At 39.3% G+C, this 15,306-nt stretch overlaps 1 protein-coding gene across 6 annotated transcripts in view; it reads left to right on the top strand.

Annotated features, from left to right (window-relative positions):
* ARHGAP18 (Rho GTPase activating protein 18) overlaps window positions 1-15,306 on the top strand; it is a 92,612-nt gene that overhangs the window by 50,802 nt on the left and 26,504 nt on the right. For 4 of the 6 annotated variants that reach the window (XM_030489844.1, XM_030489843.1, XM_030489847.1 and 1 more), the window contains exons 2-5: window positions 2,620-2,819; window positions 5,141-5,376; window positions 8,158-8,230; window positions 13,713-13,882. In XM_030489844.1, coding sequence (XP_030345704.1) covers window positions 2,620-2,819; window positions 5,141-5,376; window positions 8,158-8,230; window positions 13,713-13,882 — 679 coding nt within the window. Of the gene's footprint in view, window positions 1-617; window positions 798-875; window positions 1,234-2,619; window positions 2,820-5,140; window positions 5,377-8,157; window positions 8,231-13,712; window positions 13,883-15,306 lie in introns of those variants that run through there. The other 2 variants (XM_030489846.1, XM_030489845.1) reach the window with 2 other exon arrangements.

Raw genomic sequence — 15,306 nt, forward strand, 5'->3', positions numbered from 1 at the left:
CCTTTCTTTCTCTGAGTGCTTTCATGACGAGACGTGACATTACTGTCAGCTGAAAGTTGGGAGTTGCTGTATTGATTCATTAATGAGAGATGGAAAGGTCAGGCTGGGAAGAGCCTTACATTTGGTCAAGTAGAGCATGCCTGTGATCAGTGATTGGAGGGTAGGGCACAGGCTGAGAGTTAATGGAGTGTTTTTAGTGTACAGCAGATACTCACAGGACCCTGAAAATGGCCTTGAGCGCTCTGTGCTGAGTATCAGCTGTGTGTGTTGAGACACGGGCTTCTCTTCTCTGGAGCAGGACTCAGTCTGGGGAAGGTAATGAGCTGGCTTTTTTGGAAGGACAGGAGGAGCGCCGCACTGCAAGTGTGACACAGAGCCACAGTCTGCGGCAGCATATCCCACCTCAGCCTGCCATAGCTGCCCAAAGTGTATGCTTTTAATGTATTCAGTCTGTCAGTTTTATCGTTTGCATGGTGCGCTGTGGCAGTTAAATTTCAGCTGAGGTGGGTCAGCAAGAGCAGGTTGTTCCAAAGGTGAAAGGCTGGTTACCAAAGAGCTGCCGAGCAGCTCCGCAGGGTTAAACCAAGGAGCAATAAGCTGAAATCGGACCTCACTCAGGCTGAAGTTCAAGTGTACAGAGCCTGTGAGAGGGACCCAGTCTGCTCCAAGCACCTTTAGCTGCAGAAGGAGGGAAGCCTGGGCACAGGCTGGGAAGCCCGACCTGCTTCAGTCACACTCGGCACCTACATTGGCTGCTGGGAACGCTTCTGATGTGGCTCCAGTAGCATCTTTCTGCAGTGAGTAGTGTGATTCACAAGCAGCACAGGTCACTTGTGGGACACCCCTGTCAGGAGAAGTTTAAGAACTGAGGTAGCCTCATGGAGAGAAATTGTGTTTATTGGGTAACATGCACTACTAGCAAGATGTTGTTATTGCCATTGATGCAGAAGCTAAATACTTTACATAGATTTTTTTTTTGGGGGGGGGGCTTTCAATAAGGACAGGTTAAGGAATGGTGTTGGGGCACATATCAGCTTGGTAATTCTTTGTCATTTATTAACTTGTACCTGGAGCTGAGAGGCAGGGCGGGTGGAAACTCATAGTCCTTCCATAAGGCTCTTTACTTTTAAAGGCAAAGTCCATATAGTTAGTATTTCTTATCAGAGAATCAAGCACATATGCTGTGAAAGGAGTTGTGACTCGGATGCAAGGGGCTTATCTTCAGAGAGAAAGGTATGGCTTTTTTACTTAGGGGCAGCTAACAAGCGTCAGTTTTCCCAAGATAAAATGTCGGGACGAAGTGCTTTTGTTTTAATTCTAGATAAACTTGCAAAGTCAGCCAAATAGGAAGGTAGGACTTAATTTGCTGCATTTACATTGTGATAAATCCGCAATGCTTGATCTTTGATATGTTTTTCTTTCGGAATAAGTAGTATTTATTACTTAACCCCAAACCATGCCTTCTTTCTTAGAATATGGAGACAAGTTCAGACATAAAAGGAATCTGAAGAGGTTTCTGAAATGTTAAGAACTTACTATTTTTTAATACAAAATTTTTATATACTGTCATAATAATAGAGTAATCTGGTTTAGAATGTTACTCTAAACCTTCTCTAAAGGTTACTCTAAAGTAATCTCTAAGGAGATCATCTTGTCCAGTCTGCCCCCACCCAAAGTAGGGCCAACTCTGGACTTAGATCAGGTTGCTACTCATGTAATCCACTGATACTCTGAATCAGTTTGTGGCTTTTGATTTGATGTATTTGACTGTAAGGATGACCTGCAACTTCAGTGACATCATTACAACCTTTGCACTGTTAAAGAGGAATTCTCTGTTAGGTCAGTGGTATTTTTTTATTTTTTTATTTTTTTCAGTGATTTAATGAAGTGAAGATGAGACCTAGAGGTTTCAGCTTGTTGGGTTCTTTTATTCTAGTCGCAGCTATACTTAAAATGAAAGATCCTGTTTGAAAGCCTTAGCAACATAACATTTGGCAGGGTGAACCAAAAACTAGTAACATCAAACTACAAAAATGGTAAGCTTTCAGTCAAAGAGGAAGTAAGATAGAAATAAATAGTGGTCTTTATTAAACATTTGGACTCACCAGTTTTCTTCACAAACTGTAACTTCAGTAATTCTACTTTGTCCTTTCTCAGCTGTAATAGACACTGAACATAAACAAAAAATAAAAGCAGAATAGCAAAGGAAAAAAGTAAGGGTACTGTCAAGCTATAAGAATTTATGCAGGCAAAAGGGCACTTTGAAAAATTCTTTATGATGCTGGGTGATGCTAGCAAGATACATACCATGAAGTTTATGGAACTGACTGTTGTGAGTTGAATTAGAGGTTTGGTGTAAGTAGGATTATTAGAACTTGGGTTCATTATTTCCTCTTTAATACAGACCCCTGTGCTGTTCCGGATTGGGAGATATGTATAGCAGAAATATTAAATTAAAAATACATTCCAGATTTTGAAAGTAATTTCTAGTATCTTGGTTTGCTTGTCGACAGTATTGTGCTTTGACACAATTAATCACTAACTGCCATCACAGATGTATTAATATATGCTGTGTCTTAAAATGCTAATCAGGAATTGCTCTTTGGTTTATGCTTATAGCCGTCGGTCTGGCCAGTATACAATGAACCATGACCATTCCAAGAAGACCCCTGATGGAACATCATTTGACCGCTCAGGATCCCAGGACTCCTTGGATGAATTGTCTATGGATGACTACTGGAAAGAAATTGAAAATATCCATGAAACCAGAGGAAATAATCATGAAGAACGAGTAGCACTTGTAATGAAAGAGCCAGATGGTAATTAAATCAGTTCTTGTGAATAATCATCAGTTTGCTGATTTTAGGGATTTTTCTGTAAGTCTTATTTCAAGAGATGGCACCCACCAACCACACTTTAATCAAAAAGGAGGTCACTCTGCTGCTCTGCTGAACATCCGTGTTGAAAATTCTGTTGTCTCTAATGCATATCACCAGAAACAGGCAGTGGCCTGCAAGAGAATGGTATCAGAGATAAGTAGAAAGCTGGTTTTCTTTTAAATGGTATTTGCAGAACATCAGAAAGGCACCTGTACTTGCAAATCACAACAATTTAAGCTTTATTTGTAGTTTGCTGTTATACTAATTTAACCCTTTCATTCTTTGTGTACGTTGTTCGTTATTGTAGCTATTGTGGACAGAAACCTCACCCTTTAGAAGACAAGCCAATGATTAACCGGTTTTAAGTTTAGTGAGTAACTTTCTATGCTTGTAACTACTGTAACTGTTCAGTTGTATTATTTTTGTTTCTCAGAAGCATCAATTATGGGCCACTCCTGAGGGCATGATCTTCAAAGAAATTGGGCATTTTCTTTATTTTTCTTGTCCTATCAGAAAAAAGAGGAGTAACATCCTTAATTCCACCCTTCTCTCAAAGATTATTTTTTAGCAATGCAGTATCTGCCTCTCTCCTATTCTTACAAGAGGCCCACAGTCTCTTGTAAATGATGACAAAATTAAAATGGTGAGTTTTGCATTTTGGTATGGCCTCTACATGAGTGAGAAGAATGTGCTCTATTAGATTTCAAAGGGATTTGCACTTCTGCCTCCCTAAGTGTTTTGAAACATCACTGCTATTTACAGCTGCTCTGAACGGGGTAGCAACCCGGCCTCTGGAGAAAGTAGCAAAGCTCTGAGCCTATGTGCCTGGGGAGCAGGACATCTGTCAGCACAGTGATGCTTTCTCCAGAGAAGCAATGTTCATTGTTCTGCAGCATATGAGCCCCCAGCTCACTGATGCTGCTATGCTTTCAGGCTCTGCGCTCCAAACTCCACCATTTCCTTTTTTATTTATATATAGCCTTCTTCCCCCTAGTTACCACTCCAGCTCGAGCTGCTGACTCTGGCTTGAAGCCCAAGTGAGTCAGCACAATTAAGTTGATCAGCTTGAGCAGATGTTGCTTTGCCCTGCATCTTGCCTAGTGTGCAGCACCTCTCTTGGGAACAAGTACTCCTTGGGAGTCATGTGGGACACTGCATGTGGCTGATGGGCCTGCGTAGGTGAGGGCTTGCTTGAGATATGGCCATGCAAACACAAGGCAGGGGAGAGATGAGAAACACCTTGCTTACCTCTGCTTGGGAGAATGAGTGTAGCCCTTCTTTCCAGCCCAAAACCTGAGAGAGTTTTGTCAGAGGCTCAGGATTTGGCTGCACAGCTATAGCGAAATTAATACTTAAGACGTTGTGTCTGTTTTTTGAATGCTGTTAATACTCAGGGGCCCACTTGGATGTGCACTGGGCACTGTGGGAAACTGCAGTCAATAATGAAGTTGATGTGTCAGTTTTGCAGTACTTTTAGATACCTGATAAATGGAAATGTTGCTTGAACGTTGGTAGAGAGGGTTGTTGGCATTCAGCACAAGCTCAGCTGCTACAGACAGACCTTATTGCTTTAAAGGAAGTATCATTAGAGATACTGATTTCAGAAGCAGAAGTTTTGCCATCAGTGATGGTATTTAATAGCTTTCTCCTCTTTCATGTGCAGTGATCTGTCAGTAAAGGATACCTTATCAGCTACAAGACTTAAAGCAACAATTGTTTTGTGGGTTGTCAGTAGGCTGGACACCATGTCATAAGAACTGAATAAAAAATAGCATTAAGGTGACTCCTGTAGCCTGGTTTGTCCTTCATTAAATTGAGCTAGTGGAGGCCTGTAGGATTAATGAGAAAAGTGAGCAGAACTGTGTCAGTAAGGGAGCTAAGAGATTGAGCATTGAACTAAAAATCAATGAAGGAGCAATGATCAGAGGCTTTTCAGGCTTCCCCATGCATGTTTATATCTAGATACATTTAGGAAATGGTATATGATTTAATAGAAGTGCTGTAGATTATTATAAAGATTGTCCCATAGCAATCTGTACTGGATTAAGTATTTTAAAAGCTTTGATATCATGTTAACCCTTTTGAAGCTCTTTAGAAACAATAGGTTTTTTCCAAGTCATGGTAGTTATGATAGTTCTTAATTGTGGATCCTGTAGTACTTTCCCTGTGAACTGCATTAACTTTATCATGTCATTAACATCCAGTGCACTAACAATACTCAAAACCCACTGTTTATGCCTTTTTCTCTTGGCCTTGCTCAGAGGGAGAACTGGAAGAAGAATGGCTGAAGGAAGCAGGTCTGTCAAATCTCTTTGTCGAGAGCTCTTGTGACTCCGTGGAAAGCGTGGTGTTTCTGTCCACACTGACCCGAACCCAGAGGGCAGCAGTAGAAAAGCGAGTAGAAACTGTCACACAAACCATGAGGAAAAAAAACAAACATCACCAGGTTCCTGATGTCAGAGATATCTTCAGTCTCCAAAATGACTCGAAGGGAAAAGTAGGTTCCTGATCATAGTTTTGTTTGATGCTGGCTGAGAAGGGAGGGACATGTATGGGTGCGGGGAGAGGAGAGGGATGCACAGGCACAAAAGGTGTGTTTCCAGAAGATTTCTGTCTAACTTTTCCCTGATTTCCAAGGGAATTTTTTACTGAATTTATGGGAATAGCTTTGGTCCAGACTTGACATTACATTAAGCGCTCTTAGTATGTAGAAAGAATTATGTATATTGGCCTTGAGTTAATTGAAAGTGATGATGAATAAAACCACCACTCCATGGTCAAGTTATTAATATGAATTAATTTTAATGCAGAAGCAAAACTCCTGACAACAATCACCTGAAAAGCTACCAAAAGCCCACTTTTATCTTTGGGTGATAGTGCCGTACAGCCCTCCTGATGGGTCTGCTGGAAAGGGGCCAGTACTACTTCTTCTTACTTACTGGTGCTCTTGTTTCTTTTCTTTTTTTTTTTCCTTTTTTGTTTTTTTCCCCAGAGATAAAAAAAAAAAAGGGACATCAACCTGACCTCCTGTATTTTGAATAGGACTTTGTGCCTGTCAACTCGGGACTTAGACCCCATACTAACTCCCGGGGCCTGTCTGTGTCATTGAAGTTTATGTGGGAAGTTGCTCTGACAGGTCTTGAGAAGTGTCCTGGTTTCCTCTCATGGGGTATCGAACGGGAGAGTTCCTCTCCCATACGCAGGAAGGGGGAAGGAAGGGAAATGGAGCCTAAGATTAGAATTCCTCTTCTGCGGAGAAGTGTGTTGTGTCCTGTCTGCTCCTCCCAAAGCAACGAGATCTTCAGCTGTAGGAAGACTCTGAACTGATGGAAATGCATAGCTAGCTTACCTGACCTCAGCCCCGTCTCTCGTTCTTGCTGCTGCTGTTCAGTGCTGTGATAGCAATGGGAAATTTTGGGGAGATTTAACGTTCTCCTTTCCGTAAAAGCTTCCTCTCCTTAAGCAACTCCTTTCAAATTCAGTAGGGGTGAAATGTAGTGGGGGGAGTTTGTAAGCTCAAATGTATGTTCTGGAGGCACAACTTCCCTTTTAGTGTTCTGCTTTGCTTGTGGTTGCAGAAGGGATATTAACTGCATAAAGGCTTTCTGGGATCTGATTTTGAATTGACTACACCTGAAAATTACAAGATCTAATAGCAAAGCAATATTACATAGCTTAAAGCAGTATAATTTCCCTTTCAAGGACGTTGTTTCAGTAAAGCACAAGAAATACTCATGTTCCTGCATTTACACATTGTAATGTTTGAAAATCATGTCACAGAGTTCAGTAGACTTACATGTCTCTTAAACTATGTTTTAGTATTGATGACATCAGTGCAAACAGACAAATATAAAACAGGTTAGAATATTTATTAAATATAGAAATAACTGGGGGGTGGGAGGGGGAAAACTTCTAAACCTGTCTCCTTCACTGAAATAAAATAGTACAAGTGTGGGCCCTCAAACTGCATTCTTTTCTCCAAAGCATGATAATTATTCAGAAAGCATTGCTTCTGGTTATTCATCTAGTCTCTGACAGAAATCCTGTAGTGTAGTAGCTTCTACAATCTCCCTAGGTAACTTTTCTCAGTGCTTTGCTACTCTCCCATCATTAGAAAGCTCTTTATGTAACAAAAGAGGACTGAAGCCATCTGCAGCTGTATGAAGTCATTCCAATTTAATAATAGCCTCTGAAAATCATGTAACCTCCTTCACCTGGAGGAAAGCAGGAGGAAAGGTAAAACAATAGTGTTGATGTTTTCCATCAATGCAGCAGTTGTGTTGATGTTTCTCCTAAATTTCCTGCCATATTCCCAGAGACAACCTAGACTTTTGGTACCTTCACAGTTTTCTAGTCTTCTGCTCTGTGAAACAGTAATAATTTTTTGGGCAGTCATGCTATCTTCTTCCACCTCTCAATTTCCTTGGTTAAAAAACAAATAATAAGTATACAGATTTATGTCGGTAGGAGAAATCTTTAAAACTTGATTTTATTTTTTTTTTTCTTAGTAAGTATGGAGTTTTAAAGTGCTTGAGTAGAATACAATCAAAAATCCAGGATGCTAAACAATCATTGTTGACTTGAGTTGCCAAAAAGATAATAAAAATAATATGTGGGTAAAAACATATATGGGTATATGTATACCCATTTGTATATGGGTGTAGATTTTATGCATGTTCTGAAATAGTTTTTTCTATAGTAGGTGTCATCCAGTTCATAGAATGTGCAAAAATCTTGAGACTGGGTAGCAGAATTGTAGAAAGAAGAAGATGGTTCAAATCCTTTCCTGTTCTGTTGTTTCTTTGAAGTGTCCTGGTTTTGCTGTTGGGAATCTAAGCTGTAAGCACAGATATTAATGTCAGGCCACCCTGCAAAAGGGGTGGGGTTGCTCTGTAAGGCAGGCAACCATCTAAGATTTTGCAAGAGGAAGGGACAGAGTCAGTCAAAATGTCTCCTCCAGCTTCCTTTTCCGTATCTTCCCAGAGCAAGTTGTGGCTTTGGCTCAAAGACTACATTTTCTTATTCCTTGCAGCTCTGGAAAATTAAGTATTATACCCACTTAACCTTCTAGGAAAAGGGGAATTGGACTTTTTTAATTACCTAGATTTCAGATCCCCTTAGACTTTGGCAGAGGGTTTTCTACTGAAACACACAGGTGTGCTTCTGTATACACCTGAATTACAGGAGAACAGTTTGAATCCTGCACAGAGTTCAAAGGAGTTTCTACAACCATGCATTTGGTTTTTGTAGGCATGCGTATTTATTGTTCCTTTCTTAGGTCTGTGATGGAAATGAACCCTCAACCGTGAGAACAAATGAAAGCAAAAATGAAATGCAAGGTGGAACAAAAGGTAATGCCAAACAACTCTTTTTTGTGGGGGGTTTTTTTTGGTGGGTTTTGTTTGTTTGTTTATGTTTATGTGGTTTTCCCCTTCCTTTTGGCTTGTCCATTTTTCAAGTAACTTTTCAGCAAAAGAAAATTAAATTCTTATGAGAAACCTGTTCTGGCCTGCATTGTTGTAGTGTAAAATTTTTAAGTGTGGCTGTAGATAGTGTCCTTTGAGCTAGTTGGGAAATCTTGTTTGTTAGCAGTGATCATCTTATAATTGAGTCATCTGGGAGAAGTCTCCTTTCACAGCTTATGCTTAGGTCTTTCCTGATCCTTAATTTATCCCTTCTGGTTTATCTCTGCTGTACAGTACAGGAAATGAACAGCATACGTAAGCCGTTCAAAAACAAATGGACTGTAAACATCCAAAAAAAAAAAAAGAGCACTGGCTATATATCTTTAGCTTAAAATGAAATGAAAACGGGGATGGAAGAAAAAGGTTGTTCGCTTTTTTAAGGAAAAGTGAAACGAAATAGCATTCTACGTGCATAGGACTGGGTTATGTTTCAACAGCATGTGATTACACAAAAGGGTTGCAGTACCCATGTAAGACCCTCTCACTGTCAGGTAGGTCAGAGCATCACAGAAGTCCTTCTGATTTCAGAGTTTATGTTTTAAAATTCTGCATTATTTGTGTATTGTGGTTTGTTGTTTTTTTGGTTTGGTTTGGTTTGGTGTTTTGTTTTTTTGGTTTTTAATTCTTCTGGGGGACTGGATGGCACATGGACGTTACACTGAAGCTTATAGTCACTTAAATAGTCAAGCAGGCAGATCAGGTTCCCCTCTGCAAGCTACTTATCTGTAATAAAGCCACTGAATAAAATTCTGCTCCACTTCTAGAATACTGACCAGTAGTAGTCTGGAAAAATTGTTGCTTTAGGATTAGACTTAGAAAACAGCACCAGACAATACCAGATGTGCATGGTAGTTGAAGTGGAGAGATGAATATAAACCAGCTCTGAATATTACCAGATCTGTGTTTCCAGAAGTGCTGTTAATCCCTCCCTCTCAGCAAAACCTCACTCCAGTAAGAGTAGTGAAACACTGCGAGGGCTGCAAACTGCTGGTTCAGCACAAGGGAAGGAAGAGATGCCTGGTGCTTGTGTCAATAAACTGCACTGTAGGATTCAGAGCTGGAAAATTACCAAGCAATTATTACAGAGTTTTTATCACATCTGGTTCTTTTTTCCAGTGGCCCTGATGAACCGTTTAGAAATGGGAAGTTGTGAAAGGCAAGCCCCATATGTTAGCTCTGCTCAGCATGGATTGCGGTGCGGATGGCAAATGCAGACTGCTTACATCCTGATACACTTCTGCTCTTGTCAACGTGCTAAAGTGGGCTCTGCTCCCAGGATTGGAGCAGAAGGAAAAAATCATTTCAATTTGCAGTCAAACCATGGAAGTTTGGTTGTGTTAAAAGCACCGCACCTGTTCCAGTGCTGTGCTGTGATCTTTCCTCCAGAATGATGAGCATATTAGAGTTATACAAACAGTGAATGAATTTAAGGCAAAAAGTAAACAATGCTTGATACCGCAGAGATACTAAATATTTATGAAATCCAAATACATTATTTTGAAATGGAAACCCTCTTTGGCAGAGAAATAGTGCCAGTTTTACCTGAAAAATGTCTCAGACATTATAAAAAAAATCCAAAGCTTAAATTGAGATGTCTTAAAACTGTTAGAGTGAATTACTCTGGCCCTTCTCCAAAGGTGATGGCTCTATTCCTAATTTGGTATTTGAATGCTTCATTCTCAAGTGCTTCCGCCAGACTGAAGATGATAATGGTTTGCCCTTAGACCATACATGGGTTGTGTGAACCTGTGCGCATACCTCTTTTCTTGCCAGTCTGACACACCTTTTCTCTTGCTTAAAGGATGTAAGGAAACTCAAGGAATAATATAAAACTGTTACATTTTTATTCTTTTTCTGCCTGATCCTGCTCAAACAGAATAGTTTAATGAGTTCCTAAGATTTTGGGGTTTTTTTAGGTAGGTGCATATTTGAGGTTTTGTGGAAGGACCCTCACTTACTGGCTTTAGGTGCCTATTTTTTTCATGTAGGTACAGAACGTGTCTACAGGAAATTAAAAGGAAATTCAGAATCATGTATTAAGCTGTCAAAAGACATTGTCATCTTAACAATCCATAACACTCACTAAACACCTGCAAAGCTAGCAATATGTTCAACAGCTACCAAAAAGAAATAGTAATTCTCTTTTGATGCCTGTGAAAAGGAGTAAATAACTGTGTTGGTTGAGGTTTCTCAAGAAATAAGAAGGAAAGAATAGGCAGATGAAAAGCTAAGTGCTCATTAGCTTAAATAAAGAAACAGCAAAAGTCAGTTTACTGTGGGACTGCAGTTGTCCTGAACACACAGGATTAGTTACAATGGAAGAATGTTAGCTAAAACTTCTGTATGAAGGCAACCTCAAAGCATAATGATCCAGCAAACGGGTGAAAGAATTGTGTACTGTGTGTAACATAAGGGGAAAGAGCCGCAACATTTGCTTCTTGATAGGAAAAAGAAGACTGAAATGTGGTCATATTCATATAATTAAAAGAGTTTGTTTCTGCTTTTCATTTTACATGATAAATGAGGAATCTGTGGCCAGAGTGATAAGGTGTTTGTGAAAAGTTTACGAAGTTTTTTATTTTCTATTTAAAATTATCCGTGAATTAACATTTTAGAGAAATGCTTTATTAGTAAAAAAAGAAAAAATAAATCAGCTGTTCTACCTTTCCAATTATAAATTAAGATTTATCAGCACAGCTCCATTGGGTTATACTGTAGATTCTCTAGCAAAACTAGGAAATAGCAAGGTTGACACTTCTGATATTTCTGCGTCTTATTAAAAAGAAACCCAAAATTCCACCCTACTCCTGAAGAATTCCCATCCTTTTATGTGATCTTCAAATAGCACTATGAACCAAGGAAGGGGTACAGGGCTAACTAATGTAAAATGTGGTTTCCACGTCCTTACGGACAATATTTACATTTTTCTGTATCACACTTGTGTTTCTCTCATGAAATATTGCATTGTAGCTGGCAGGTTGTCAGAATGCCAAAGCTGCTTCCTCTTACAGCTGCTTCCTAGTTAATGAATGCACAACAATAGGACCAAGGCTATATACAACCACACAGAAACTGCACACAAGCAGCATTTCCAGACCTTCAAAACCACAGCATTACCAAGACATCTGCTTTACACAGTACCTTCCTATGACCCGAGGACTGAAATAGGAGCTACTGCTTTTTTGTTTGTTAACATCAGATCCCGCCGAGGCTGATAGGAAGCATGTAGGTCACGTATAGGCTACATTAGCATGACAAAAGTCTTAGGGAGACTGGAACTGTTTTCCTTTAGTTTCGGATTCATTAAACAATTTATGTGATATATACGAATACACATACATGCAGGCCAAAGGTCGAAGCCAGGGATGAATTTGACCTTGGATATGTTTGGTTACTGAGGTCTCATATCTCTATTTACCAAAAGGAGCAGCTCTAGTTTCAGGATCAGCTTAATCTTTAGCGTATGCCTCAGATGTCTTTCAGGGTCTATGGAAAGTGAGCAGAAGCCATTCTGGAAAGAGCAAGTGGTGAGTAACACAAACAATAGGCAAAATTTGGATATGTTTTATTCTACTTCTCATAGCATTGCTTGGTTGTAAGTAGAGTCAAAGTGTTGACACATATCCGCCTTCTCTCTCTCTTGAAGTGTATCAGCTCTAAATCAATTACATTGACGTCGGAGTGGTTGACGTCCTACTGGAGAGTGGCTGTGGTGGCTGCAGGCACTTGCCTGTCTCTCAGGTCCCCTGAGTTTGGTTCCAGCAGACTGAGGTTATTTTCAGGGCTCACTCTAAAGAATATCAGAGCCTAGTCTTGGTTTTGTGTCTTTCAATTAGATGTAGATATGATTCAGAAAAAATTTCAAGTTGGTGTGATTTTGTTTTTTAAACTTAGTGCTTCGTATGTTGTTTGGGTTGCGTGCTTGCAGCTCAGCTCTTTTGCAGGCCACTGAAAGTGTCAGTGTAGAGCAGCACTTCCCTGATGCCTTCTCTTTTACATCAGCATTTCCCCTGCTTCACGGTCAAATGTTGCTGTATCTGTAACTGTTTTCTAGGAATTTTTCTCTGTCTTGATGTAGCATAGTTATTCCAGGCCAAACAAAAATTTCCCACACCGGTGTAAAGAAATTAATCTATTACGTTACACAATACTCCTACACTAAAGCATATGCACTGCTCATGGTTCCCTTCCTCAACTCACGTCCATTTCCATCCCACGTTTCCTGCACTTCTGTATGTTAGCTTTGACCATGCTGTGGCCTCGTGTGAGTAGGAGCCAGCGGCAGGATCATGGTCCTGCTGAAATGAGCAGGATTGAATTGTTTATTTGCCCTGCTGTTAAGAAAGCCTGAGTTTCATCATGTGTACTTGCAAGGTATTTGTAATGTCTTGTACAAGGAACCTAGTCCTGCATGTATCCCTGAAGAAGTATCACATCACAGGAGAGATGGTGGAGAGATCAGAACCTTTCTCTGACTAGATTGGTTTTGATGCTTTGTATTCAGTAGTGTTATTTACACTATAATTTTACTCTTGCTTCTTTCATGATATATTTTAACTTCAGACTGAAAAGCAATGGTTGATGTACTATGAAATTGGACTTTTCTAGAAGCAGAACTGCCTTTCGTTTTTTTTCCTCCTGTGGCTTTTTTTGGATTTTGTGGTTTGGGTTTTTTTTTTTTTTTTTGCTTAGTTGCTTTTTTTTAACAAAAAAAAAAAGTTCTAAATTTGTCTAGTGTTTGATTCCTGTAAGAAACAAAGAACAAAGAAAGAGAAGTAAGGCCATTTTTGTGTATTTCATCTTTCCCTGTATAGTGGAAACATGTTCAAACAGTTTTGAGGAGTCTAGACTTTTCAGACTGAAGTGAGGACAGGAATGTTGGGACAAAGACATGATCTGTGTACTCCCTGTTATCCTCAGATGTTAGTGCTTTGGATAATAGAGGAAACATTCTGTTTTGCTTTTGAAATTTTAGCAGCACAAAGAATTGCTGATTTGGTTGTTACAGTCTTAGAGGCTGGAAAGCATTTGATGGCAAGAAACTCCTGATGCCAGAGCTGTTTGGCTCTGGAAGATTCTGGGAGTCTGCTGTTTGAGGTGGATTGCTTTATCTTTTCATAACAGATGAATGGGAGAGAACCCTGTGCCTTGGCAGAATTATTCAAGAAAAACTACAAAAGATGGACCTTTATAAGAAGCTGAATTTTTAACTGACATTAAAAAAATGCAGATATCAGTGAATTTGCAACCAGAAAGTCCATCCGTTGCACAGCATTAACTTCTACTTAGTTTTAAACTTACTGTCATGCACTGAGTGGTCCTCAGTTGTACTGCTGTTGATTATTAGTTTTTTTCACTCTTTTTTCAGGTCCACAGTTCAGTCTTGGAACTGATGAGCAGAAGAGCCCACTTGAAGACATGCCAGCTTCGGACACTGACATAAATTTGGAGATATCTTTTTCAGAACAGGCAGCTAATTTCAAAGACAGCTCAGTAGGCAAAATATGCAGGGGTGGAGGGGGTGACACTCTTCTCCCGGTAGGTGTTTCCTGTTTATTGCTCTCATTCTTTGTTTTTACTAGTGGTGCTGTTTGGTTGATATTTATCTGATGGTGGGTGAATTAGATTTAGAAGAACGTTGTCGGATCCAGCTTCATGGAGATAGACCTTCTTAAGAAAACTCATTTTTGGGAATGGTATTCACAATAACATGGAAGTAACTACTTTTATGCCTATTTATGTCATTGTCTGAATGGCAAAATGCACTCTATATGTAAGCAGTAATGCACTGGTAATATTAAGCTGGAATAGTGGTGTGGTAGTTTTACACAAACTATGTTTTTACATCATTTGTTTACAGCCGTTTTTCCTGTTTTCTGAGGCGAGATGCTTTACCTCTGTAATAAAAAGCTCTGTTGTCATTTAAAAAGGTTGGTGGATGCCCGTAGAAACCTTATGCAGTTATCCAGTGCAGATAGGTGAGGGATGAGAATAAAGAACAGAATGGTCTGTAGAGGTCTAGAGTCAAATGGCGGGGAATTAAGGATTAGTTTGTGCTCAGTTTTCCTTTCCAACCATTAATTAAAAAAGCCTCATTCTGAATGAACCCAAATAAAAAAGAAAATCCTCCCAGGCGTTTTGTTGTTGATCCTCAGGCATCTCTTTGAGGATCTCTCTCTGTCTAACAGTTCATGAACTTAGAGTTATGTATGACCTGTAAACTAATGACTAGCATGAAAAACATAATTTTTGATTTTTTTTTCCCCAACAGTGTATGCAGACATGTCTGAGTAAACATATTGTCTGAAATAGTAATGTTTCACAGTTCTTCAACCACTTAATTTAAAGACACATGCAGTTCTTCAAATAGTAATTATCCCATGTATCCTTTATACATTATAATAATGTGTAGTTTAAACATTATAAAAACTACTACTACTACTAAATAATAATAATAATGTTTAGTTTAAACATTATAAACTAGACACTAATGGTGTTTGAGTCATAGTTCTCTAATGCAGCCTATAACAAGGAAATGATAGCTATACTCTAACTATATATATATATGCATAATACATTGTATAAAACATGTATTAGCTAGACTTTTAGCTAGGCTTATGAAGGATTGCTCAAAGACATAGCTATGGGATTTCTTCTTCAGTGATGAAAGTTGTTGCAAAATGATAGGGAAAGCAAGGGAGTAACCTGTTTAAATCTACAATTTGTATTTGTTGCACCTTCATCATTGGCACCTATTTTTAAACATACGTGTTTGTGCAAGTCAATGAAACCTCAAGGCGGGAAACTGACTATATATCTACTATATTTAAATTATGTTTATGTGTCAGTATGTGCTCTTGTAGTCATGTACCATAACCACCCATTCATCCTTGCTATCGCTGGGTTTGTACAGAATAAGAAAATAATTCTGGAGTATAATATATCTTTCCAAATGGAAGAAG

Source organism: Strigops habroptila, chromosome 6 (assembly GCF_004027225.2).
Source record: "Strigops habroptila isolate Jane chromosome 6, bStrHab1.2.pri, whole genome shotgun sequence".
Lineage (NCBI taxonomy): Eukaryota > Metazoa > Chordata > Aves > Psittaciformes > Psittacidae > Strigops > Strigops habroptila.